Source organism: Myiozetetes cayanensis, unplaced genomic scaffold (genome assembly GCF_022539395.1).
Source record: "Myiozetetes cayanensis isolate MyiCay16 unplaced genomic scaffold, myiCay2020 scf22, whole genome shotgun sequence".
NCBI classification, from domain to species: domain Eukaryota; kingdom Metazoa; phylum Chordata; class Aves; order Passeriformes; family Tyrannidae; genus Myiozetetes; species Myiozetetes cayanensis.
In genome coordinates, this window is record NW_026087434.1 from 10,861,812 (window position 1) to 10,886,631 (window position 24,820).

Genomic DNA, 24,820 nt, shown 5'->3' on the forward strand with positions numbered 1-24,820 from the left:
ACCATTTTAGCCAAGACTGGGAAAGATTTTTTTTCGTGGCTTTGCTTTCCTGTAAGGGCACTTTTTAGGTGTGGCTGCTTGAAAAGAGAAGTTGTATTTCCCTCATGCCCAAGCTCTTCCCTGCAGTTTGCTTTGGAAGGTTGGCACTTGGGACGAGTCAGTGAGGAGCTCCAGGAATGTGCTGGGAAGGAGACATATGTTGGTGTGTAGGGAGTTTGTGAGAGAGCTTGGTTTGCATGTTCCATCAGGGATGTAAGGTGTGTGTAGGAGGAGATTCCACTGTGAATGAGTGTGTGAGTTTGTTCAGGCTCTCAACACACGAGACATATTTTTTGAGTGAACTCGAAGCCCTGTTGTACGAGAACATCCCCACTCCACCCACTTCCACTCAGATATTTGGAAGAGAAGGACTGTTTTCCATCCATTTTTTGGCATCAGTGATCCAGCCTGATTTCCTGAAGGAGTCAGATATTACCTCCAGAACATCAGTGCCCTTTCCATCTCAGTGTTTTCCACCTGAATCTGGACATAGTGGGGCTGTGTCAGGGCAGGCTCAGGTTGGATCTCAGCCAAAGGTTCTTCCCCCAGAGGCTGGTTGGGCACTGAACAGGCTCCCCAGGGCAGTGGGCACAGCCCCAAGGCTGCCAGAGCTGCAGGAGGGTTTGGATGATCCTCTGGGGCACAGGGGGGGACTCTTGGGGATGGGGCTGTGCAGGGCTGAGGGTTGGACTGGATGATCCTTGGGGGTCCCTTCCAGCTCAGGATATTTTGTGATTCTATGATTCACCTCCTTGATTTCATAGAATTAATTTCAGTCCTTCTTCTTTCATAGCCTTAAAATAAGGAATAAACACAACACAAACTGGAGAAACAGAAGGTCAGAAAGCAGCAAATGACTGAGTTGAAGTTCCCTGTGAAGTGTTGACTCACACAGCCTTTAGTTCCAAACAAAAGCTGTGCCAGAGCAGGGAAGGGGGTTGGAGCAGTCCTAAGACGTGAGAAGCACGAGGCACTGAGTGACAGCTCCAGGAGGTGGCAGGGGAAGCACTTGACTGGTGTCCAGGTGAACATGATTCCTCTCTTGGCACTGCCAGGGAGTCCCTGCAGCCAAACCCTCGGTGTCAGTCCTGCTGACAAGTCTCCAGTGTGAGGAACAGCAGCCTGACCTGTTGTGCCAGCACCCAGACAACTCTGGGTGCTCCCAGGGGACAGGCAGGAAGGGAGGACACTGGGGCACCCCTAGAAGGCTCTCCTGCTGTGGATGATGCCTTAAGGACAGACCTGCAAGAAACTCAGTTAATCAGAGCCTTTCCAAGTCACTTTGGTCTCTTGCTCCCCAAGTTTGAAACCCCTGCAGGAGGATGTCCAAAGCATTTAGCTCCAAGGAGCTGCCACAGCCAAAAAATCACAGAGTCATTAAGGTTGGAAAAGACCTCTAAGATCACCAAGTCCAACATCACCTCAACTCCACCACCATGGTCACCACTAAACAAGGTCCTCAAGTGCCACATCCATGTGTTTTTGAACACCTCCAAGGGTGGTGTTCAAAAAACAGCTGTTCCAGTGCATGGCCACCCTTCCTGTGAAAGAATTTTCCCTAATATCTGATCTAAACTTCCCCTGGTGCAACCTGAGGCTCTTTCCTCTCAACCTGTCCCTGTTCCCTGGGAGCAGAGCCCGACCCCCTCCCGGCTCCCCCCTCCTGTCAGGGATTGCAGAGCCAGAAGGTCCCCCCTGAGCCTCCTTTTCTCCAGGCTGAGCCCCCCCAGCTCCCTCAGCTGCTCCTGGTTCCCCTGACCAGGCAGGCTGTGCTCTCACTGCCCTGCCTGGTGATGGACAGTAACAAGCCTGGGGTTGAACAGGGCTGGGGGAGCATTTCCAGTCCTCCTCCTGTCACTGTGCAGCCCCTGGCAGGTGATTCCACCTGCCTTCATTATTCTCCTCACACGTAAAGCAGGAGCAGTCACACCTGCCTTACCTCCCCCACAGAAGCAGGGGGTGATTAATTAGCAGCTGATTTATGCTTGCAAAATCCTGTTAAAAATCCCCTGTGTGATACGAAAAACCTGCCCTGAGTGTTCCAACACTGTTCCTCAAAAGGAACAGAACCTTGCAGGTTCAGGTACACCTGCTCTGGGGCTCAGTTAAACCTGGGGCTGGCAGTCCCCACCTTACCTGGGCTGGGAGTCTGGAGGCTGTTTGTGAGGCTTGGATGGGTGCAGGAGGAAAGCCTTCATGGAAAATAACAGTTCCCTAATCAGTGCAGGGTTTGGATGGCGTGGGATACTAAAGAACAGGCCATTCACCACTTAATGAGGATTAAAATAACTCCTGAATAGCTGCCTTATTCCCTGAGCATCCTGTTCAATGAATGAGTCACAGGATTACAGTTGAAAAATATGTTGGAATGGGAGAACAAAACCCTGACATAATGAATATCAAATGAAGGGGTTGGGGACAGCCTTTAATCTGGCATTTCCAACGCCTTGAATGACTGACATGCTGACTCTACTCGTGGTTTAACTGCTGGGTTTGTCTGGCTTGCCCCTTGCTCCAGCCCATTTTTCAGGGTCAGTGTGCCTGGGGATCATGAGCCAAACCCTCTGCCAGCAGCATTTTCACAGCACAGAAGTGCAAAGTAATTAGTTGTTGGCTGGCTGGTGTACATGAAATACAGCTGGGATTTCATGATCTATTAGGCTAAATACTCGTGTGCTCATCACCTCTGAGTCCTGGCTGGGAAGAGCTGACTCAGGATGGGACCTTGGGTTTCAGCTCCCCCATTCCCTGAGCTGCATTTGCCACTCTGTCTAAACTCAGGGGAAAAGGCTTTGGTGAGCACAGGGCTGGTTCCTGCCCCCAGGCAGTGCCTGACCATCCTGGAACAGCCAAAGGACTCAGCTCAGGGGTTTCCCTCTGCACTGCAAATTGTGAACACAAGATACCAGAGGGGACAGGAGGGTGATAAATGAGGAGCTTTGTGCTGAAGGTGTTTCCATTCTCATCAGCAGCTTCTGCTCTGCTTTCCTCCTCCCTTCAGGGGCTGCATTGCTTTCAGTTCCCAAAGCCAGAAGTGCTCTGAGACGGGGATTTTCTCTTCCTTAGTGCAGATGCCAAAGAGGGATCTTGTCATCAGAGAAACAAACCACTTGTTACATCCTCCTCTGAAAATCTCAGCTGAGGAAGGATATTGAAGGGAGAAAAATGCTGGGGTTGTTGGAAAGGCCAGAGGGGAAGATGGCAAATAACTGTTTTTCATGAAATTCTTTAGGTTGGAAAAGGCGTCTGAGATCATCGAGTCCAATCACTGACCCATGTCCCCAAGTGCCACATCCTCCTGTCTTTTAAACCCCTCCAGGGTTGGGGACTCCACCCTTGTCCTGGCTGATTGCTCCTCTTTGGGCCACTTCTTTTGTCATGTTGATTTCAGAGCACTCCCAAATAATTTATTAAAGACTGTAAAACTAATGCAAAATAATGCATGATTGTCAGAACCATCACAGACCTGTTATACAGTTGGCACATATTAAAAATATCCTTGCTTTGCAGTCTTTATCAGGAACTTTATGAACAAAAAGACAGGCTGGAAAATACAGTGGGTTTTTCTGTATTCTGACACTTAATTTTTTTCTATTATAGAACACAATAAATCTAGGTTTTTTAACAGCATTCACTTAGGAAATCACTGAGAGTTAAAAAATAGGCCTGAAAGTAACTACCAAAGTAAAGGTGAAATCTGTGAAAAAAATTGTGTCTTAAGAGGATCTCCTGGACAAGAGGTGTAATGGGAACTCTTGGGGGGCTATTTTAAATTTCCCAGAGTTTTGCCCCCTGTGCAGAAGATGCAGGTTGTGATTGTGGTGGTTTAACCCCAGAGGTAACTCAGCCCCACACGCCCCTCACCCCTCCTGCCCCAAGGGGGACAGAAGTGGGGGACAAGGGTGAGGAAACTGCTGGCTTGAGGTACAGCCAGTTCAAAATGAAAAGCAAAAGTCACACAAGCAAAACAAAGAATTCACTCCCCCCTTTCCATGGGCTCAGCCAGCCCAGGACAGCCCTGGGCTCCCTCCCACCTGCTGGGACTGGGGAAGGCAAACCCCATCAGTCTGAACATCCCCCTCCTCCTGCCCCCAGCTCTGTGTGCTGAGTGTGACTCACATGGTCTGGGCCATCCCTGGGGCAGTTGGGCTCACCTGCCCCTCCTGTGCCCCCCCAGCTCCCTGTGCCCCCCAGCCTGGTCCTGGCAGGGCTGTGTGAGGGGCAGAGCAGCCCTTGGCTGTGTCCCAGGGACTGAGCCATCCCAGTGTGCCCAGCACTGCTCCAGCACAGCCCCAAACACAGCCCAGACCCGCTGGGGGAACATCAGCTCTAGCCCAGGTCACAGAGCCACCCCAGGGATCAGGCTGACAGGGATCAGGGAGGGTTTGGATGATCCTCTGGGGCACAGGGTGATGGCTGCCAGGCCATCAGTGTCACCTCCAGACATCTGAGTGTCACCTCCACGGGGAGACGTGGAGAGATGTGAGGCAGCAGAAGGGAGGAGAGTCAGCAGTGGGGCACAGGCTCCTCTGCTTCCCTCTGTGCTGATGCTTTGATACTTCTCCTTTTCACAGTCCCAGATGCCCCTGAGCCCAGCAGCGGGGGGTGCTGGGCCCTTGGTGCTGGCACAGCTGCCTGGGGGGTGCAGGGTTGGGGACTGCTCTGGATGAAGGCACAGGAACGTCGCACATTCCACTGATCCCCTTGTGGGACATGTCCCCAGGGCTGGTGGGACAACTGTCCAGGCTGTGTCCAGAGCAGTGGTTACCAAACCCAGGTATAACCACAGGTCTCATTCTGTGGGATGCAGCACTTTGTCTTTCCATGTGACTCCATTTCCTTTGGAAAAAAAAAAACAACACCCTGCAGCCCTTAAAACTCTCTCCACGTGGCTCCCCCTGTTTGCAGAGGAGCGGGGAGCACTGGTTTCCTTTCTCCCAGTAAAACACCTCATTCTTTCTGCTGGTTATTTTATCTGATCTCTGCTCCAGCTGCCTCAGAAATTTTCTATTGTGGTCTGGCAATTCAGAGCCCTGTGAATCCTTTCTTTCCCTAATAGAGTTTCCTTGTAAATAGCTTTGAACTCAGATCCTTGTCTCAACAATAGATAAGCTTCTGCCTAACTGGCACTTCACAATTAACAGCATTATCCTGTTAAACCTGAAGAGCTGTAGGAAGGCTCAGCCATCATTTTAAAGCTTTTTATTGCTTAGAAAGTGTTTACAAAGGGCTACAGAAGTGGTAAATGAAGCCCAGTGCTGCATTCAGATGCTTGATTAGCTCAGCCACATCAAAATGCCAATAACTCGGGTTCTGACTGGTTTGGATGGCATTTCTTAAGCAGTAGCCTCAAAATATACCATGTTTTTAGAAGTGGAAAAGGGAAGGGAAGGGAAGGGAAGGGAAGGGAAGGGAAGGGAAGGGAAGGGAAGGGAAGGGAAGGGAAGGGAAGGGAAGGGAAGGGAAGGGAAGGGAAGGTTTGGGAAGGGAAGGGAAGGTTTGGGAAGGGAAGGTTTGGGAAGGGAAGGTTTGGGAAGGGAAGGGAAGGGAAGGGAAGGGAAGGGAAGGGAAGGGATTTGTGGTGAAATGAAAAGTTGATCAAAATCAGAAGATGGTGCTTCCCACCCCTGTGAATGCTGGTGTCATTGTCCTCAGTGAGGGCACAGTTTCACCCCAGGGTGACGTTGTGGCAATAAGTGACTCACTGAGCACTGTGTGTTTGCAGGAGGGGGAACCATCAATTGTTTCCCTTCTGGAACAATTGACGTGCTCCAGTTCTGTCTGTTCCTGTTCTACATGGTTGCATTTCACACCACAAGTGTCTCTGTCTCTGTGTCACCTCTCACCTGTCAGCTCCTGGTGTGTGTGAGCAACATTAGCTGGGAAGAGCACAAGGAACCTGGGTGTTTGAGTTGCAGATTGATTTGTAAATCAGCTTTGCTGCAGCCAGGTTTGACGTCCTTGCTCTCCTTGGCGTGACTGCAGCCCCACGTCTGTGTGGGACCACACGATACTCTAAAAGCACGGAGAAGGATGGAAACCTCCCGGGGAAATCCATCACTTGCCAAGGCTTTGAGGAGAGAAGTGTCTGTGGAGCAGTTTAGTCATGCTCAGTGAACTTATCACTGCAAATGCCAGGGAGAGGTCATCAAAAATACAACTCGTTACTCACTACCTGCTTTGCAACCTCGAAAATAAATCTAATAACTTATAAATAAGGTAATAAATGGTGGGTAAAATGACCGATATCGGGCACCGAGTGGAAGGTGAGGGAGCAATGAGCCCTTGTGGCACAGGAGGCCACCAGCACCCTGGAGAGCATCCCGGGAACGCTGCCAGCGGGTCAGGGAGGCGATCCCTCCCCTCTGCCAGCACTGGGGGAAGTGTCTGCACTGCTGGGACCAGTGATGGGCTCCCGAGTACAGCAGAGCCACGGGCAAACTGAAACACGGCCAGAAAAGGGCCAGGAAGGTGCTAAAGAGACTGAGGGGGGGAGGGAAGCTGAGAGCTGGGTCTTAGCCTGGACAGGGACGGACTCAGGGATCTCATTAATACAGGTAATTAAGTGATAGGTGAGTAAAGAAGATGGAACCAGTCCCTTCCCAGCTGTGCCCGGTGCCACGGTAGAAACATCAATTTTGGAGCAGCTGAGGGCACTTGGTGTGTTCAGCTGGAGAAGAGGAGACTGAGGGGAGACCTCCCTGCAGTTCCAACTGCCTGGGCCTTCCCCTCAGCTCAGAGGGCTCTTCTTGCCCTCACAGGTTCCAAATCAGAGGAGTGAATCCAAGTGCCCCCTCAGAGCCCAGCTGTCCTTGCAATCCCCAGACACAACTTGCAGACCCCCAACACCCATGGGTGTGACACCCCAACCACAGGCTCCAGATCCTCCTTGGATCCAGGATGGAGCAGGAAGCACATCCACAGTGTGGGCAGTGCTTTGGCTCCTCAGGTGCAGAGCTCCAGGATGGCCCCTTCTCCAGCCTTTTGCCAGAGCCTGATGTGAACGGAGCAGGAGCCTCTCTGAGCCTGGCCCAGGAGTCCTCTGGTTCCCACAGAAATCCAACAGGTTTGGAGTGGCCTGACAGCTCTGCTCATGAAGAAGAGGAGAGGAGACTGAGGGGACATCTCAGTTGTTGCAGTTCCAACTGCCTGGGCAGGGGCAGAGGAGGGGCAGGACTGAGCTCTGCTCTGGGGGGAGCAGGGACAGCCCCCAGGGAATGGCTGGAGCTGTGTCAGGGCAGGCTCAGGGTGGATCTCAGCAAAAGGTTCTTCCCCCAGAGGCTGGTTGGGCACTGAACAGGCTCCCCAGGGCAGTGGGCACAGCCCCAAGGCTGCCAGAGCTGCAGGAGGGTTTGGATGATCCTCTGGGGCACAGGGGGTGACTCTTGGGGATGGGTCTGTGCAGGGCTGAGGATTGGACTGGATGATCCTTGTGGGTCCCTCCCAGCTCAGGAGATTCTGGGATTTGGGTATTCTGGGAAGAGGCAAAGAGCAGACGTTGTAAAAAATGCCACTTAAACATAAGAAAAAACTTTTAGTGGTGGCTGAACACTGGGAAAGAATTTGGAGAGAGGATGTGGAGTTTCCATCCTTTGAGTAATAGAATCACAAAATCCTTAAGGTTGGAGAAGTTCTTTAAGATTATCAAGTCCAACCATCACCCAACACCATGTTCACCACTAAACCATGTCCTCAAGTGCCACATCTACATGTTTTTTGCACACTTCCAGGGATGGTGACTCCACCACTGCCCTGGGCAGCTGTGCCAATGCTTTGCAACCCTTTCCATGAAGAATTTTCCCCTAATATCCAATCTAAACCTCTTCTGGTACAACTTGAGGCCATTTCCTCTTGTCCTGTTCCTTTTTCCCTGGGAGCAGAACCTGACCCCCACCCGGCTCCCTCCTCCTGTCAGGGATTTGGAGGGAGTGAAAAGGTCCCCCCTGAGCCTCCTTTTCTTCAGGGTAACTGTGGAGATATTCCAAACCATGATGAAAATCACCCTGGACCGCCCAAGCTGACCCTGGTTTGGGCTAGCAGGCTGGACTAGAAGGTCTCCAGAGGTGCCTGCACCTCTGTTATTCTGTGATTTTATGAGCTTGACAGCAGATAAGCAGTAAGAGAGACAGTTGTACTCAGGGCACTGACATCCCTGACCTGCACTGTATAAACCAGCTGTCTCTGCAAACAAAATCCTACAAATTCTGCACAGATGAGGCTCCCCAGAGCTGGGTCTGGCAGCTCCAGCAGCCCCCACTGGCAGCCAAAATACTAAACACCACTCTGCCAGTAATATTTAAAACACATCTCTGCTTGACAATGCCATGGATCAAAACTGCTGAAGTGAATCCCAGCCCAGACCTCATCCCCACAGCTTTCCAGAGGCACAGAATATTGAGATTATCCAAGAGAATGGTAAACTTATGATTGACAAGGTTCATGACCCAGAAATACCTCTATGGGAAAGCATTTTCTAGCAATGAATTGGGCTTTTGGTCCCACCAAGAAATATAAAAACCTAATAAAAGTTGAAGTCAGATGAGTCAGTTAAAACCTAAAGTATATTGTGGTTTTTGGGAACAAAGATTGAAATTACTGCAGTTATTTCTAAAGATGTGCCAGGCTGACCACCACACACAGTCTTTTAAAATTGTATTACTGCAAAGGTCTGTTTGAACTCAGGGACAGTTAAAACCTAATGCAGGGATTAGTGAGCATGAATCTGTATCATGATTGCTGGAAACTAGAGAAAAATTAACCCAAAATGGTCCTGTGCAGGGCCAGGAGTTGGGCTCAGTGGTCCTCGTGGGTCCCTTCACACTTGGCATGTTATGTGTTTCTGATTCTGGGAAAATCCCTCTGGACAGTTCCAGGGATCCCAGAAATCCCCACTTTCTTATTTGTCCCACCCATCTCCTGGCCAGTTTTCACAATTAAGAGAAATTTGACCAGGTGGAGGAAGAGAAACTGAAGCAAAGTCACAAAACTTGTTCCTGCAGGACCTTCCTTTGCTAAAAACAACCAAGAGTGGAGGATCCAGAGGCAAAGTCTAAAACTGAGGGACCCGTGGGCCACTTACTCAAGGGCACTCAAGGTGTCCATGAGAACCTGGGCTCCTCCCAAAGTTTGCTCAATCCTTTGGGATCAAATGCTTTGGGTGTTTCCAGCTGTGTGTTTAAGGAGTCCCCAAGCAGAGGTGTCCAGAGTGTTGTCACCTGAATAAAGAAGCTCTGATTTAATCCTGCCTGTAAACAGACTCTCCACGTGCTGTGCAGGGAGGGGAGTTTCAGGGAGGAAAAGCAAGATTTCTCAGAAACAAATCAAGTTGATCTGTTTATTATTATTTTTGTTTTTAATTTTTTTGTTTGTTTTGCTGTGTTTTGTGGCCAGGGAGGAATAATTTCTATTAAGGCTCATGCCCTCAGCAAGCTTTCCAGCAGTTTCTAAGAAAATAATGTGAGTTTAATTTGAGAAGCATGTTGTTAATGAACCTCTCTGGGGTAGATGTGTGACCAGAAAGGGGAACCAAAGATGAACTGATGTGATTCTGAATTTAGTCTCCTTGTTACTGGTGGAAAAGGAATTTGCTTATTAAATTTGCAGGTAATATGAAGCTTGGATGACCATAAGTCTATTAGAGAATGGGATTAGAATTTAAAATGTTCTTGACAAATTGGAGAAATAGCCTGAAAATAAATTGATTAAATGGAGAAAAATGAGATGTATTGGAGTAAAACAAGAATCTTAAAAAGTCTTCTATGTGTTGGAGAAAAATTGGACAGTTTCTCAGAAAACTAATAAGGAATGACAAAGGATCACCAACTTCACATGAACCAGGAAAGGTAAAATACCACAAATTTGTGTGAACAAGAGAAGTTGACTTGGAAGAATCCAGGGAATCCTCTCTGTGCTGGTCAGGTCTGTCTCACAAACATGACCCAGGCCTGAGAAGGATCCAAGTCACTCAGTGACAGTAATCAAAGGCAAAGCAAATTTCATAGAGAAACATAAAAGAAACGGCATTAACTTGAAGAATAGAGTTCAGGGAACACACAGGAACAGTGAGTGTTGTCACAAAGAGCTGTGGCAGAAACAAGGGGCATTTTCTCCTGGAAGAGAAAAGAAGGAATGGGTCAGAACAGCAGTGAGAAAGACCCAGTGAAACAGCTCTTCCTGGGGGAAAGTGAAGTGTCAATGGCAGGGTTTTCAGAACAGCAGAGGAGACATCAGAGCCTCCACCCTGTGCAGGGAGAGCATGGCAGGAAAGAGTTCTGGAAATCTCCTCTCTCCCTCCATTGCTGCAGTCCCATCCCTGGTGTGAAGATCTGGGCAAAGCATTCATTCCTTACTGAAGGCCTGTGTGGAAACTAAAGGTCATGGAAGTTTATCAGGACTCAACTAGTGGTTTTATTCCAGGCAGAGTTGTTTTCCACCCCACAGGGCAGATACCAAGCCCAGTTCTGGCAGCCACTCTGCAATGGATTTTTTTCCCCCTACTTTGCAGCATTTAAGACTGAATACATCAGTTTTACAGGATTCTCCCTTCCTGGGGAGGAAGATCCACATCCATGTGCAGACCTTTAACTCAACTTCACTGATGAAAGAGGCCACTTATTTGATTTCTCCCTGCACTCAAACAAGACATTGTTGTGTGGGTGTGCTCACAGTGGGACAGTGGGGTTTGGGTGGTTGGGGATAACGTCCTGAAAACCTCCAAACTTTCAATTTTCCAAGTGTTCAGGTCTCCCTGGTGGGTGGAGGTGGAGGAGGGGAGCAGGGGCTCTGAGGTTCCAGCAGCTCCCAGGAGCCCATGTGGGTCCAGCAGCCACGGTTTGCTCCTGCCTGGACATGTTTCTCACCTTTGCAGATAACCTTAATTTGCAGGCTCAGCAGAAGGGCAGCAGATTCCTATTATAATATTCTTCTTCCATCAGGAATTTTAAGTGAACTACAGAACAGAATCTTCTGCTTTCTTAAGCATTTTCCTCTCCTTTCTTGAATGACGCTGAGATTTCCTGTGAGTGCTGTGAGCTGTAATTATCATCTGCAGATCACGGGCTTTGCCAAGCTTGTTCTTAAAGGGATTTTTTTTTTTCTATGAATTTCAGATGACCAAGAACAAAATTATAATCACCTGATACTAGACAGTGCCACCCAGACACCTACACATGGTAAGAGATAACAAAGAGCAAAATTACACACGGTGTAACTTTCCTCTGCCAGCCAGTAACATTTACTGGTGTCAAAGTATGTTTAATGTTAATAGAAATGTTCCTATGGCAATGCTGCATGACTGATGCTTTCCATTAACATTAAATACAAGACCATATTTTTCAATAGTGTGCACAATGAAATATGGCCTAGGCTTTTAGAATTGTGCCGACCAACCTCGTGTTCCCCCGGGTCTGATTGCTCCTTTCTCTCTTCCACATCAGCAAAGCAGTGTCAGGTTTAACCAGACAGTCCAGGAAAAATGACAATCAAAGAAAAGTCCCTTTTGTCAGCCCAGCCACGACTTCCAGTGCTGCTTGGGCATCTGTGCAAGGGCAGTTTGAAGGACAGGGAACATGGGACAAGGCTTCCTAAGCTGATGTGGTTTTGGCACAATAATATGTGGCCAGAGTTGGGGTTCATGGCTAAACCCAGGCTGCCCAACCCCTGCTTGCATGGGGCTGGTTGGAATAACCTGCTGAAGGCCCTGACTCACTGCTCAACATCACTCGAGTTTCTGCTGCCCAGGACAGACAGAGACCATGGGGGATTCAGGGCTGCCCCTGCCCAGTGCCACGGACAGAACCTCCTCTTCCTAAACCATTTACAGTGGTTGCTCTCACACCCTTCCAACCCTCCCTATTTTATTGTGCAAACGTGACTTTTCTCTGACCCAGGGACTTAGGGAACCCAGAGCACCTTTCTCGTCCCTACGCCCACCACAGACTGACCAGCACTCCCTGTCCCCACAACCTCAGCGGTGCCACCTCAGGAGGTGTCTGGAGCAGCCTCTCATCACCAACCTGTCTGCTCATCCCTCTAAAGGGGAGAGCAGCCCCTCCAGACTTTTCCCAGAGCTTCCTGGGTTTGGTCTTTTTACCCAAACAGCTCCACATCTGTGAAGCTCCTGCCAGTGCTCTTGCTGAGCTCTGAGAACATGAGTTTCATGTCTCATGAAACATGTCTTAGCAGCACTTTTGGCACCTCTCTACCCAGCCCTCTTGACCTAATAAGGGATACCCCATGTCATCCTGGAGCCAGTTTCAGGAGTTCAGACACTCTTCAAAGACAGTTCTTTGTTTTCCACTTTGTTTCCTTCAGCTCATCCCACCCTGGAGAGATTTCTTTGCCTTTTCCATGGCCAGAAACCTTATCCCTCTCTGCTCAGCCCTGGCCCCCCAGCCCTTGTGCCTCCCCTGCCCTCTCTCCCTCCTCCTTTAGGTTTCCTTGGTCCCACATCAGCAGCTGAGTGTGGGCAGTGCCCCCCCTCCATCACCCAATCAATCACCCACAGCTCCCTGGCTCCATCCCAACCCAGACCAGTCACCACCACCCAAACCATCTCTGGGCAATCAGACCCCCTCTGAATGACCCCTCAGGTCCTCTCTGCTTTCTTCCCTCTTCTGCTGCTTCCTTGTCCTGGTCTTGTCCATGTTCTTCCCTGCCCCTTTACCCTTGGAATGTGATCTATTCCTCCAGCTTGCAGCTGGAATCTTCCTTCTGCTGAGGAACCAGGAAGAGATTGGTAGATCTCATCTCAATGTGCACTTCTTGCAGCTCTGAGTCTGTATTTGTTGCTTGGTTTTGTCCTGGTATTCGTTTTTAATTCTGAAACTTCACCTGTTAACTATTCTGGGGTTGATTTACTGCGAGTTGTGTCCGTGTATGGAAATTTCCATGCTGCTAAAAATGGTGGGAGAGCCCTTGGAAAGGTCACCTAAAGTCTTTGGTGTTTCTCCTTCCTGGAGGGTGGGTCAGGATCTCCTCAGCCTGCAAGTTACTTTCACTTGTAAGACAACATTACTGGGATTTCTTTTCCTGTCTTCCAAAAACCACAGGAGAAACAGTGTCAGCTTTAAATCTGGTTGTGCCACAGGAATTTTTATCAAATCTGAATCAACAGCCTCAAATGTTCCTCAGACTGTTCACTCTGTTTACCTTTTTACCTTCCTGAGGAAAAAAAAAGAAGGAAAAGACAGAGAAACAGTGTTGAAACTGTGGTTTGTTCTCTTTTGTTTTACTACTTGTTCTTAAAAATCTGTCAGCTGCTGGTTGTGAGCTGCCCCAGCAGAGCCAGGTGAGTCCTATTTTCCTGCTCAGGAGTTTCAGTACAGCTCCATCTTCATTCAATAACTCAAGGGAACAACCTGTGCTCAAACAACTCAACTTCCCTCTGGCCCTGGCAGCTGCTTTGCTTTTTTATGTACTTAAGAGACAAAAAAATCAAGGCAGATAAACTCATGATCTCGGATTTCTTGCATTCCTGAGTCTTAATAATTTGGTTGAACAAAGTGACTTGGATGAGCTGACTACAAATAACTGTGTGATTCAGAGTTCCATTTCATTCCTGAGTTATCCATATGGCCACGGGCTCTTTTGTTCCTTACACTCACATGTGCTGTTGCTGGGAGGCCATTGCTTGGGGAGTCTGAAGAGATATTTGGATCTGTTAAATAAGGCATCCAAAGAGTTTACAGAGTTCAGAGTTCCTGCTGCAACTCTGAGCCAGCCCAGCAAGTGCATTTTCTGGGGTACTGTGCCAATTTTTAGGGGCACATAAGCCTTTCTGAGCATCTTGTTCATGAGCTCTGTTCCTCAGCCTGTAGTGACAGTCTCTGAACAGACCAGGAGGGAAAGAAGTTGGTGTGAGGGGCAAGACATGCCTTTCTTGCACATGGCCTGGGGTCAGTTCACTTTTAACTCGATAAACGATAAACGTCCTTCTCTGACAGCACAGAGCAAGCAAGGCTGGGAGTGACCTCACCAAAAAAACAACACTCTCCTTTCCTTTCCTTTCCTTTCCTTTCCTTTCCTTTCCTTTCCTTTCCTTTCCTTTCCTTTCCTTTCCTTTCCTTTCCTTTCCTTTCCTTTCCTTTCCTTTCCTTTCCTTTCCTTTCCTTTCCTTCCTTTCCTTTCCTTTCCTTTCCTTTCCTTTCCTTTCCTTCCTTTCCTTTCCCTTTCCTTTCCTTCTCCTTTCCCTTTCCTCCTTCCTTTCCTTTCCTTTCCTTTCCTTCTCCTTTCCTTTCCTCTTCCTTTCCTTTCCTTTCCTCTTCCTCCTTCCTCCTTTCCTTTCCTTTCCCTTTCCTTTCCTTTCCTTTCCTTTCCTTTCCTTTCCTTTCCTTTCCTTTCCTTTCCTTTCCTTTCCTTTCCTTTCCTTTCCTTTCCTTCCTTTTTTCCTTTCTTTCTCTCTCTCTTTCTCTCTTTAAATTTCTCTCTTTCTCCCTCTCTTTCTTTCTCTCTCTCTATCTTTCCTTCTCCTGGAGGAGCTCCCTCAGGGACTGTCCCACCCAGCAGGGATGCTCTGACCTGGATGTGTGAAGGGTGAGCTGTTGGAACCTGGAATTCCTGTCAGCTCAGCTTCCCTCTCTCCCTTTCCCCACCACCAGAGGAATTTCACAGGTCTCTTCCCTTCACCTATAATTCTAGAATATATAATTACACTGAGTCTCCAGACTCATTCCACCCTGGGACTGAGCAGTAGAGGATTCCTACAGGATGGGGAATGTGACAGAATTTCCACTCCCAGCTGTGGCAGATGTGGAGCCCAGGGCTCTGCAGGAGCATTTGTTTCCCCAAAGCTCTTGGGAATCACAGCAGGAACTTTGTGTGAGGGAATGATGGAGCTGTGCAATGGGGCAGCCATTCCACTGTTTTGGGAATCATAGCAGGATCTCAGTGTCCCAGTGTGACCCAGATGTGCAGAGGGGCAGCTGCTCCACCAAACATCATTCTGGGAAAAAACCCACTGTACCAGGAATGTTGTCTTTGTTGAGCTGAGAGAGGCAGAGGATGCTCAACTGATGCCCTGAGGTTTCTGTTCTGCTCCCTGTAGATGCCACAGAGGAACTATTTACAGGGGATAAGAACAACCTCTGCTCACAAGGAATCAGGAAAAAACACAAAAAGCAGATTTGCCCTCAGCTGTTGGAGCTGTTCTACTTCAAGTGCAGGTTCCCAGGGTTAATCCCTCAAGGGTCTCTGGTTTGACCCTGCATGGGAGGTGCCACTCCTGGGGCACAGCTTCTCCATGTGACAGTCTGCCCATGGCAGTGCTGGGATTCCTCTTCTGTTGCAGGAAGGAATAACTGCTGATGACTGGTGGGGTTGTAATCTGTGTAATCTGCTCTGTCAGGCTGACATCACCTCATCCCAGAGGGAGGAGAAAGGCTCCCTTCCCTGCTGGCCTGGCTGGCACTGAGGGGATAACGTGTCTGGAGAATGTGGTGTGTTGGGCAGGACAATTCCCAGTGGAGACCAAGCAGAGTGACCACAGGGAAGTGAGTCAGAGGAAGTGTCCAAGGCCAGGTTGGACGGGGTTTGGAGCAACCTGGACTAGTGGAAGGTGTCCCTGCCCATGGCAGGGGGTGGAATGAGATGGGCTTTAAGGTCCCTTCCCACCAAAGCAGTCTGGAATTCTGGGATTCTGTGGCTCTGCCAAGCCATGCTCTGCAATCCCAGCATTTCAATTTCCTGTTGAGGGCTGTGAATGACCCACCCTGACTTTCACCACCCCACATCTCGAAGAAATCCTTTATTTTTTTCTGCTCTCAGATCATTCCTGCCCCTGATTCCCTTCCAGGACACCAAATGTCCCATTTCAGAGGTATCTCCAGCCCTTTAGAAACCTCAGCCTAAATTCTAAATTCAGACCCCAGTCCCACTGAAATCAGAATTTTGATGTGCATTTCCTGAACTCCAGACTTTATTTCTACATCAGCTGCAGATTTGAGCTGCAAATTAAAAACTCTGCAGCAGTTTGAGGAAATGTAGTGATTTGTATGTAAAAGGTGAGTGGGAGGGAGCGAGTCCCAGGCTCTGAGCACATTTCATTTTACATATGAAATGGAGTGAAATCTTTTGATACATTAATTTATCTTTCTTAGATATTCAGTCTTCATACAAAATAAGCACATAAAATGATTTTCCTATAAAAACCATTAAAATATGAAGAAAAAAACCAAGCTGGGGGCACAAAAAAGAAAAAAAAGGGCAGTGTAGCTTCAGCTGTAACAGAAATATATGTTGACTGCCTGGGCTTAGTTTCTGTAAGGCTTATTACTTTATTTTTTACTGCCACTGAAGTTTAATCTCATTACATTTAGTGCATATATAATTATCCTACCCTGAAGAGGATCTAAGAAACATTTTTTTTTAATATCTATATAAATACCAAGCACATTTTCAAATAATACAGTTAATAGGAAGTCCATATCAGAATTTTTATGTCAGTTAATTGCATTTGACAATCAGCTCAAAATATACTTGGTAAACAACAATTAGCAGCAAATTAATTCAAGTCATTAATTTGGCCAAGTGTTTTTCCAGAGATGGTGCCTGGGATTGCTCTGATGGAGCCAAATTTCATTTTATATCTGCGTGAACTTTTATCAGGTTACTATAAATATATGGATTTATGTGTCTTTTATAAACTCTTTCTTTTTCTTTTTCTTTCTTTCTTTCTTTCTTTCTTTCTTTCTTTCTTTCTTTCTTTCTTTCTTTCTTTCTTTCTTTCTCTCTCTCTCTTTTTCTTTCTTTCTTTCTCTCTCTCTTTCCTTCTTTATTTCCTCTGTTCTTTCATTCTTTATTTCTTTCCTTCTTTTCTTTCCTTTCCTTCTTTCTCTCTTCTTCCCCTCAAAAAATCCAGGGCATCTTCCTTCCCACACAGTAATAGGGCTTTGCTGAAAAAAAAAATCCTTGCATCAATTTTCAAACATCAGACCAGAAGCCTCAATTTGGGCCAATCCCAGAAGATATGAAATGATTCCCTATTCTGTCACATCTCCTCCAGCAATTTGTCAAGAGTTTTGTGTCTATTGTGTTTAAGATACTGTTTACAAAATCATAACAATTAAGGACTGTTTAAATTAGATTTATCCCCAGTAGAAATATGTGTGAGAAAACGAGAGGATAATCAGATCTGGAGCAATAACCTCCAGAACAAACAGCCATGGGATGAGCTCATGCTCCCCAGGGCAGCAGGGCTGCAGTGAGGGGGGAGCAGCAACCAGGGGGTCTGACAGGACTGCACCACAGGACAGGAGCTTTTTGGTGCCTCTAAGTTGCCATTTGGGATGGGGCTGTCCGATGATGAGGATTCATTGCTTGGCTCCCCAGCTTTGCAAAGCAAAGGACACAGATTGTTGTGTTGCCACACAGATCCAGGTACGGAATTCGAGCAGGTTGGAGCAAAGATTTCGGTGGATCAGGGTCAGCATCGTCCTGTCTGGCCCCGAGAATTGACTGAGAATGTCCCACAGTGCAGAGCCAAAATGGTTTCACTGAAGTGATGTGACCTTTGATGACGTGTGCTGACCTTCCTTTAGTCACAGAAACAGAGAAACCAGAATGGTGTTGCTTGGAAGGGACCTTAAAGACCATGTAGTTCCAGCTAGACCAGAAGTTGTGGCTGTCCCATCACTGGAAGTTTCCAAGTCCAGGTTGGACGGGGCTTGGAGCAACCTGGGACAGTGGAAGGTGTCCCTGTTGGAACTGAGTGGTCTTTATGGTCCCTTCCAACCCAGAACATTCCCCAATCCTGTACCTTTCCTTGCTGAACCAGCTCCCCCTCCTTGCAGCGACAAATTCTGAGCACGAGGCCCTTGCACAGGCTGTTTTCTGCATCCCCATGGAAAGGCAGCAAATTCAGGAGAATGGATCTGCCCTTTGATCTGACTGCCAAGTGCAGTTCCACTGTCTGTAGTTTTTCCTTTGATTTTAATTGGCAACATGATTCCTTCCACCCCGTGTTGTGGTGTGTAGCTATGCAAGGGTCAGTTAAGCACTTCTTTTTCTCCTCTTAATGCCTCCTGGATGATCCAATTCAAAGATATTCTCCTGCTGGGTCATGTATTGTCATATTGAAGGGCACACCCTGCAGGATGTTCCTTCTTCCTCTTTCCATTTCCCCCTTCAGTTGCTGCTCTGCTCTCAGCCACGATCCATGAAACCCCCAAACCCAGCACCATCCTGACAGGCAGAGGGTTTTTATCCCTGACTGAATTTAAAATCCTACATCTCCAGCTCTTCTAAATGAGGGCAGCTACTCACCAGAGAGCTGCTGATTTACAGCACAGAGCATCTGACCTGGAAATGTAGGAGCCTCTTTGAGCTTCGTCATGAGAGATGTGAAGGACTATTAATAACAGTGTTTGTAACATAGAAAAAAAACAAGTGTGACAACACAAACACTGAAGATATATGTTATAAATTTTAATTTGAGTCTGTGAACATCAATTCTTCACCTCCTACAACAGCGTGGCACTCCAGGATGGCCTGGGAGGCCTGAGTTGTGGTTCAAAGGCTGCAGAACGTCATCGGTGCTCCCAGACTTTCCCAAGGAATGAGGTCTTTGTAAGAACTTCCATCAGAATCCGAGAGGATTTTAAGTGTGAGCCTTCTGAAGGCTGAGCAGGAGCAGTGCTGGGGAGCAGGGAGTGCTTTGATGGAGGGCTGAGCTGTGCTGAGCTGAAGCTGAGCAGCAGAAGGCTGGGTGGTATCAGCTCCTCCGAGGTGACATTGTTTGCTTTCTCTGGGTGAATGTTTTAAAAGGCATCTGTTGAAATGTCTTGCAGAATTCGCACAACATATGTGCAGACTCAAATGTAAATCTGCAGCACATCCCTTTTACCACTTGAGCTTAGTTTAAAACTTTGCCAAAAATTCACTTTTTTTTTGGGGGGGTGGGTCTTGGATATCATCTGCTCCCATCCTTGAACATGAAGGGTTTTGTGTTCATGTAAACACACTTGGGAACTGTCTTCCAGGAACAGGGGCAGAGCAAGATGCCACAAAACTTCAGGTCTAATCTTCACAAGTCTCTAGAAATCTTCAGACCTCTGAGCCCTGAGCTTGCAGAGTTTGCAAAGCACTGGCAACGAAACGAGGCTTCCCCTCAGCTCAGAGGGCTCTTCTTGCCCTCACAGGTTCCAAATCAGAGGAGTGAATCCAAGTGTCCCCTCAGAGCCCAGCTGTCCTTGCAATCCCCAGGCACAACAACTTGCAGGCCCCCAACACCCATGGGTGTGACACCCCAACCACAGGCTCCAGATCCTCCTTGGATCCAGGATGGAGTAGGAAGCACATCCACAGTGTGGGCAGTGCTTTGGCTCCTCAGGTGCAGAGCTCCAGGATGGCCCCTTCTCCAGCCTTTTGCCAGAGCCTGATGTGAACGGAGCAGGAGCCTCTCTGAGCCTGGCCCAGGAGTCCTCTGGTTCCTACAGAAATCCAACAGGGTTTGGAGTGGCCTGACAGCTCTGCTCATGAAGAAGAGGAGAGGAGACTGAGGGGACACCTCAGTTGTTGCAGTTCCAACTGCCTGGGCAAGGGCAGAGGAGGGGCAGGACTGAGCTCTGCTCTGGGGGGAGCAGGGACAGCCCCCAGGGAATGGCTGGAGCTGTGTCAGGGCAGGCTCAGGGTGGATCTCAGCAAAAGGTTCTTCCCCCACAGGCTGGTTGGGCACTGAACAGGCTCCCCAGGGCAGTGGGCACAGCCCCAAGGCTGCCAGAGCTGCAGGAGGGTTTGGATGATCCTCTGGGGCACAGGGGGTGACCCTTGGGGATGGGCCTGTGCAGGGCCAGGAGTTGGACTGGATGATCCTTGTGGGTCCCTTCCAGCTCAGCACATCCTGGGATTCTGGGATCCTGTGCAATGTACAGTCCTTGGTAGGTGTGCAAGAACAGAGGTTACAGCTCCCGATAGCTCCCTGCTCCCTTCCTGAGCTCACAGTGCCAGTTCTGGGGTGAATTTGGGCTGTGCTGTGCCAGTACCAGCCCTGCCAGAGAGCTGTGTCACCACTGCTGCTCAGGAGATGAGGAAGTGCTGCAGAGCTGAGCCCTCTCCTGCTGAATTAATCAGAGACATCAGCAGAATTTTAAGATGTTGCACTGACTGTAAAAAGGTGTGGTTCTTTCCAGCAAAGAGAACCCAAGAGAAATGGCATTGCCCGGGTGATGTTCCCATCCCTGTTGCATGTGCAGGGGGAGATTTATCTGCTCTGTGTTCCCCTGCAAAAGCTGTGCAAACAGTTCTGACAGTGGATGGTGGCTCAGAGGGCCGTGAAGTGACCCATGGCTGCAGGGTGGGGGTGAGCAAAATGGGGACAAATAAGGTAATCCCAGTAACCACAGTTCATTTTCCAGGGGTCACCTTCAGTTTCCAGGAATGTAGAGCTGGATTGGAACGAGTGGGAATGCTGGAAACACAGCAGTGCACAACCCCAGCTGCCTGTCAGGGATTGGGAGACCCTTTTATTTACGCCCTGATAGTTGATTATGTCCTGCATCCTCCATAGGTGCCAACAAACAGCACAAACAAAGAGGGGAGAGAGCAGAAAAAAATCATGGCTCAAATATATTGCAGGAGTTAAAAACTGCTAAGAAACTTTGGCTGAACTGAATATAAATTGCACAAGATATTTCTCCTTAGTGGAGTCCCTCAGTTCTCTGATCTCCCCCTCAAACTACATTATGCAAAAGACATCTGAAATTAGCTTTGGTCATTTCAGTTTATCACTTGTGTTGCTGAATGATGGGCAGTGGATTTCAAGGTGACTTCTCATTTGCCAAAAGCATTACAGCCTGTTCCTGACTGACTGGATGGAACAGGCAGGGAGAAGATGAACTGATTCTGCACCAGCCCATCAGATAAATGTGTGGCACTTAATTTCACACACTTCACGCAAGCAGTCAATTAATGCTCCTGCTCTGGCACAAAGCACAAATTCCATACATAGGACTGGGCTTATTGCAGCATGTCCAAACCTCCATGGAAATGGAGATCAGATACAGGTTCTGGCTGAGGAATCTGCAAAGAGATGTTACCCCAGGGTGCTTGCCACACAAGCACAGAGAGGAGTAGGGACATAGTTTTGATGGTGATACAGTCTCTGTTTACTGGATAATATCTAATCAATTATTTCCATCCCCTTGATGAATATGATGCACTCCCTAATCCTTCAGTCAGTCTATTAGACATGGATTGGAGTCTTCAGCAGGGAAACAATGTTCTCTGAGCAATGACACTCCAGCTCTGAGCTCACCTGGGGCTATGGACTTCCTGGCAGACAATCACCCTGTTCTAGGAGTGCAGAGATGCACATGAGCAATAGGAACACAAGAGTTTATTAAGGTGGTTATTGCATTACCAGGAGGAAATTTTCTCTCTTGCTAAATTCTGTGAGAAAGTGCCTTGGAATTCCTTAGAACTGGGAAAAAAACAATGCTGAGATGTGGGATGGGGGATCCCAAAGGCTGGAGGATCCCACAGGCTGGGGGATCCCACACTGGAGCCAGACTGGTGCTCAAGAGCAGGGGAAGCTGTTCCTCCCCTCCCAGTCACACCTTGGGCATAGCTGGGAAAGAAATCACTGCAGGGGTTTGTTGTGCAGGAAGCTCCACTGGGAGGAAATTCATGGAGCAGCAGAGTGTAGGGAATCAATGTGCCAGGGAGAGGAAAGAGCAAGAACTGGGTTTGGTGACATGGTGGTTGTAATTCAAGAGTCAATACATGGGTGACATAAACATAAACAAAAAACAAAGCAATTATTTGGCAAGCACCCCCAAAATGTAATGAACAGCACAGGAAATGGGGTTGTCTCTCCTTTATAAAGATTATCAACAAATTAAGCCATTTATAGTGAACCAATCTCACGACATTCCTGTTATTGCCTTCCTAAAAGCTGAAATCAATGCAGGCTGTGGTCTGTGATGAGTGAAAGGACCTCAGAATCAGTACTTCCCTTGTCTATAGAAAGCAGAACAAGTGTTCCTGCTTCTGTTGCAGTTTCATTGCTCCTACTGTTGTTGCCTTTACCAAAAGGAAAGGTGTCACCTTGGATTAGTCAATCACTGTGGTTTAACCTCAGCTGGCAAATAAACCCCATGTAGCCACTTCACTGCCCCACCTGCAGGTTGGGGGAGAATATCAGAAAGTTAAATGTGAGAAAACTCCTGGGTTGAGATGAAGAAAATTTAATAGTCTATAAATGTCTTTAACAGTTCCAACTGCCTGGGCAGGGGCAGAGGAGGGGCAGGACTGAGCTCTGCTCTGGGGGGACCAGGGACAGCCCCCAGGGAATGGCTGGAGCTGTGTCAGGGCAGGCTCAGGGTGGATCTCAGCAAAAGGTTCTTCCCCCAGAGGCTGGTTGGGCACTGAACAGGCTCCCCAGGGCAGTGGGCACAGCCCCAAGGCTGCCAGAGCTGCAGGAGGGTTTGGCTGATCCTCTGGGGCACGGGGGGGGACTCTTGGGGATGGGCCTGGGCAGGGCCAGGAGGTGGTTTGGATGATCCTTGTGGGTCCCTTCCAGCTCAGCACATTCTGTGACTCTGTGACATCAGACCTCTGGTAGGTCCTCCCTCACTCCTTTCAGCCCTTTGTGGGTGTCTGAGAGGACCTGGAATGACTCAAAGGGTGGGTGACAGGAGGTTTAAAACACCCTGGGGAAGTCACAGTGGGAGAAAAGTTGTGAAGGCAGCTCTGGATCCCCAAACCAGACACACAGGGAGCTGCTGGGCTCATTTCTAGGCAGCAGAGAGCACCAAGGAATACACAGTGAAATGAGAACCTTAGAGAGAAAGAAAATGTTCTGCTGGCCAACAGGACACAGGAGGAAGGCAGCAGGGGAGGGGGTGGCCTGGCTCCTGCAAATATTTTTTGAAGGAAACAATTTAACCTCTAACCCAGGTCTAGAAAAATGTCTGTGAAATACCTGCACTGTATTGGGGTGGATTTTGCTTTTAATTTTTCTGGGAGGTGGGAGAAGCTGGCAAATGACTCGACAGTGCACAGAGCCAACACATTTTCTGAGGTGAAATTCCCCTGCTGCTCTGTCACTTTTGGTCAGAATCTGTGCTGTGGTCTCAACCAGCCCATGGTTGAGAGGAGCTCAGAGGGGCCTGGAGGCTGCTGAGGGCATATTGAGCACACATTGCATTGCTCTTTGTGAGCACATTTTAGGGCTGTACCACAGCAACATGTAAACCCAAGGCTTGGGCCTCCTGCTGCTCCCCAGCTGCTGCAGAGGATTTAGCCTTCTGATTTCATTTTCAGGCCATATTTGAAGTGGCCACTGGCTTGGCCTTTTTCATGCAGCTGATGCAACCCCATCACTGCTACGAGCTCCCACAGAGCCCACTGCAATCTGTTCTAGCTTTGCTTCCAATAATTGAAGGTTTTGCTTTGTTAAACACTTTCACATCTGCCTATTTTAATATCTGAACACCTGGGAGTTATAAATGCCATTCAACAGGTCCCTGTCCCTTGGCTGAGCTGATGAAAGCTCATTTTCCAGCTTGCAGGAAAGGAACAAGGGCTCAAAACCTTGCAGATAGTCTGGACTTGAATTTTAGCATCCAGGCCCAGTGCTAATCTTTATTTCTGGTGCTCTTAGCTTTAAATCCTGACAGAGGGCACTGAGACACTGGTTGGGGACTCCCCCAGTGACCAACAAAATGAACATCGGTAGAGGGGCGCTTTCCATCCCTCGGGTGGGGGGCACCTTCATGCACCCTCCACCCCTTCAGGGACAGCACTTTCCTGCCTCAGAGACCACTCAAACACCTTGCCTGGTCATCTGCCTGCACCCAGACACGGTCCCTTAGTCCCACTTCACACCCCCCTGCGTGCTGGGGAAGCAAGAACATCCCCAGATCCCACCAGAACCTCCGGGGCCATGGCCCTGTGTTTCCCAGGAGCTTCCAGGCTTATGGCATTAACCAGAGGTCTGGTACAATGAGAGGGCAATTTGATTATCAGCCCCAGTTACAGTGAGCCCACAGACTTGTTTTCTGTGTCTCTGGGGTGGGTAGAGCACGGTTTGTGGGGGTGAAGGTAGGTGATGCTGCCTGAGCGGGTTCAGGCTGCACCGGGGTCAGTCCACAGCCCCCCATGGTGAGTGGGTGACTGACAGCCCAGACCCCCTCCCCACGTGCTCCAGGTGCTCTCGAGGCAGCAGTTTGCTTCTCTCCATAATCACTGTGGACAAGGAAACATCTCCCCAGGATCCATTTCTCTGCTCTGCTGGTGCCAGATTGAATTGTGTCCAGGATCCTGTCACTGGGGCTGGCTCTGGTACAGCTCCCCTGCCTGCTGGAGTTTGGGAATGACTTGCCTCTCTCCTCTCAGGTTGGTGCACACTGTAGACCTGCCTTTCTCTGTTGTTTTTTTTGCAGACAAGCCACGAATGAACAACATCCTCACTTCTGCCACCGAACCCTACGACCTGTCCTTCTCCAGGTCCTTCCAGAACCTCTCTCACCTCCCACCATCCTACGAGTCTGCTGTCAAGACAAACCCAAGTAAATATTCTTCTCTGAAGAGACTAAGTAGGTGTCAGCTCATTTTATTTCCTTTGTATCTCTTTGTTTTGAGCTTCACTGGGCTCAGTGTTCAGGCAATAACCTCCTCCTTCTGCTCTGCTCTCCCGGGTTGGCATCTCCAGTAATGATTCCTTTGGCTGTTGCTTTCCATCAAGGATGAGGAGAGGCAAAGTCATTTCATTACTGGGAGAGTACATGTGGTCATTTGCTTACTGACCCCCCTGCTGTGCTGCCTCCCACTCCTCCACCTCAGACTG

At 48.6% G+C, this 24,820-nt stretch overlaps 1 protein-coding gene across 1 annotated transcript in view; it reads left to right on the forward strand.

Moving 5' to 3' along the window:
- Positions 1-24,820, forward strand: part of SHISA6 (shisa family member 6) — a 237,155-nt gene that overhangs the window by 197,706 nt on the left and 14,629 nt on the right. The window contains exons 4-5 of the mRNA XM_050319542.1: positions 11,148-11,210; positions 24,417-24,569. Of these exons, the coding sequence (XP_050175499.1) occupies positions 11,148-11,210; positions 24,417-24,569 (216 nt within the window). The remainder of the gene's footprint in view (positions 1-11,147; positions 11,211-24,416; positions 24,570-24,820) is intronic.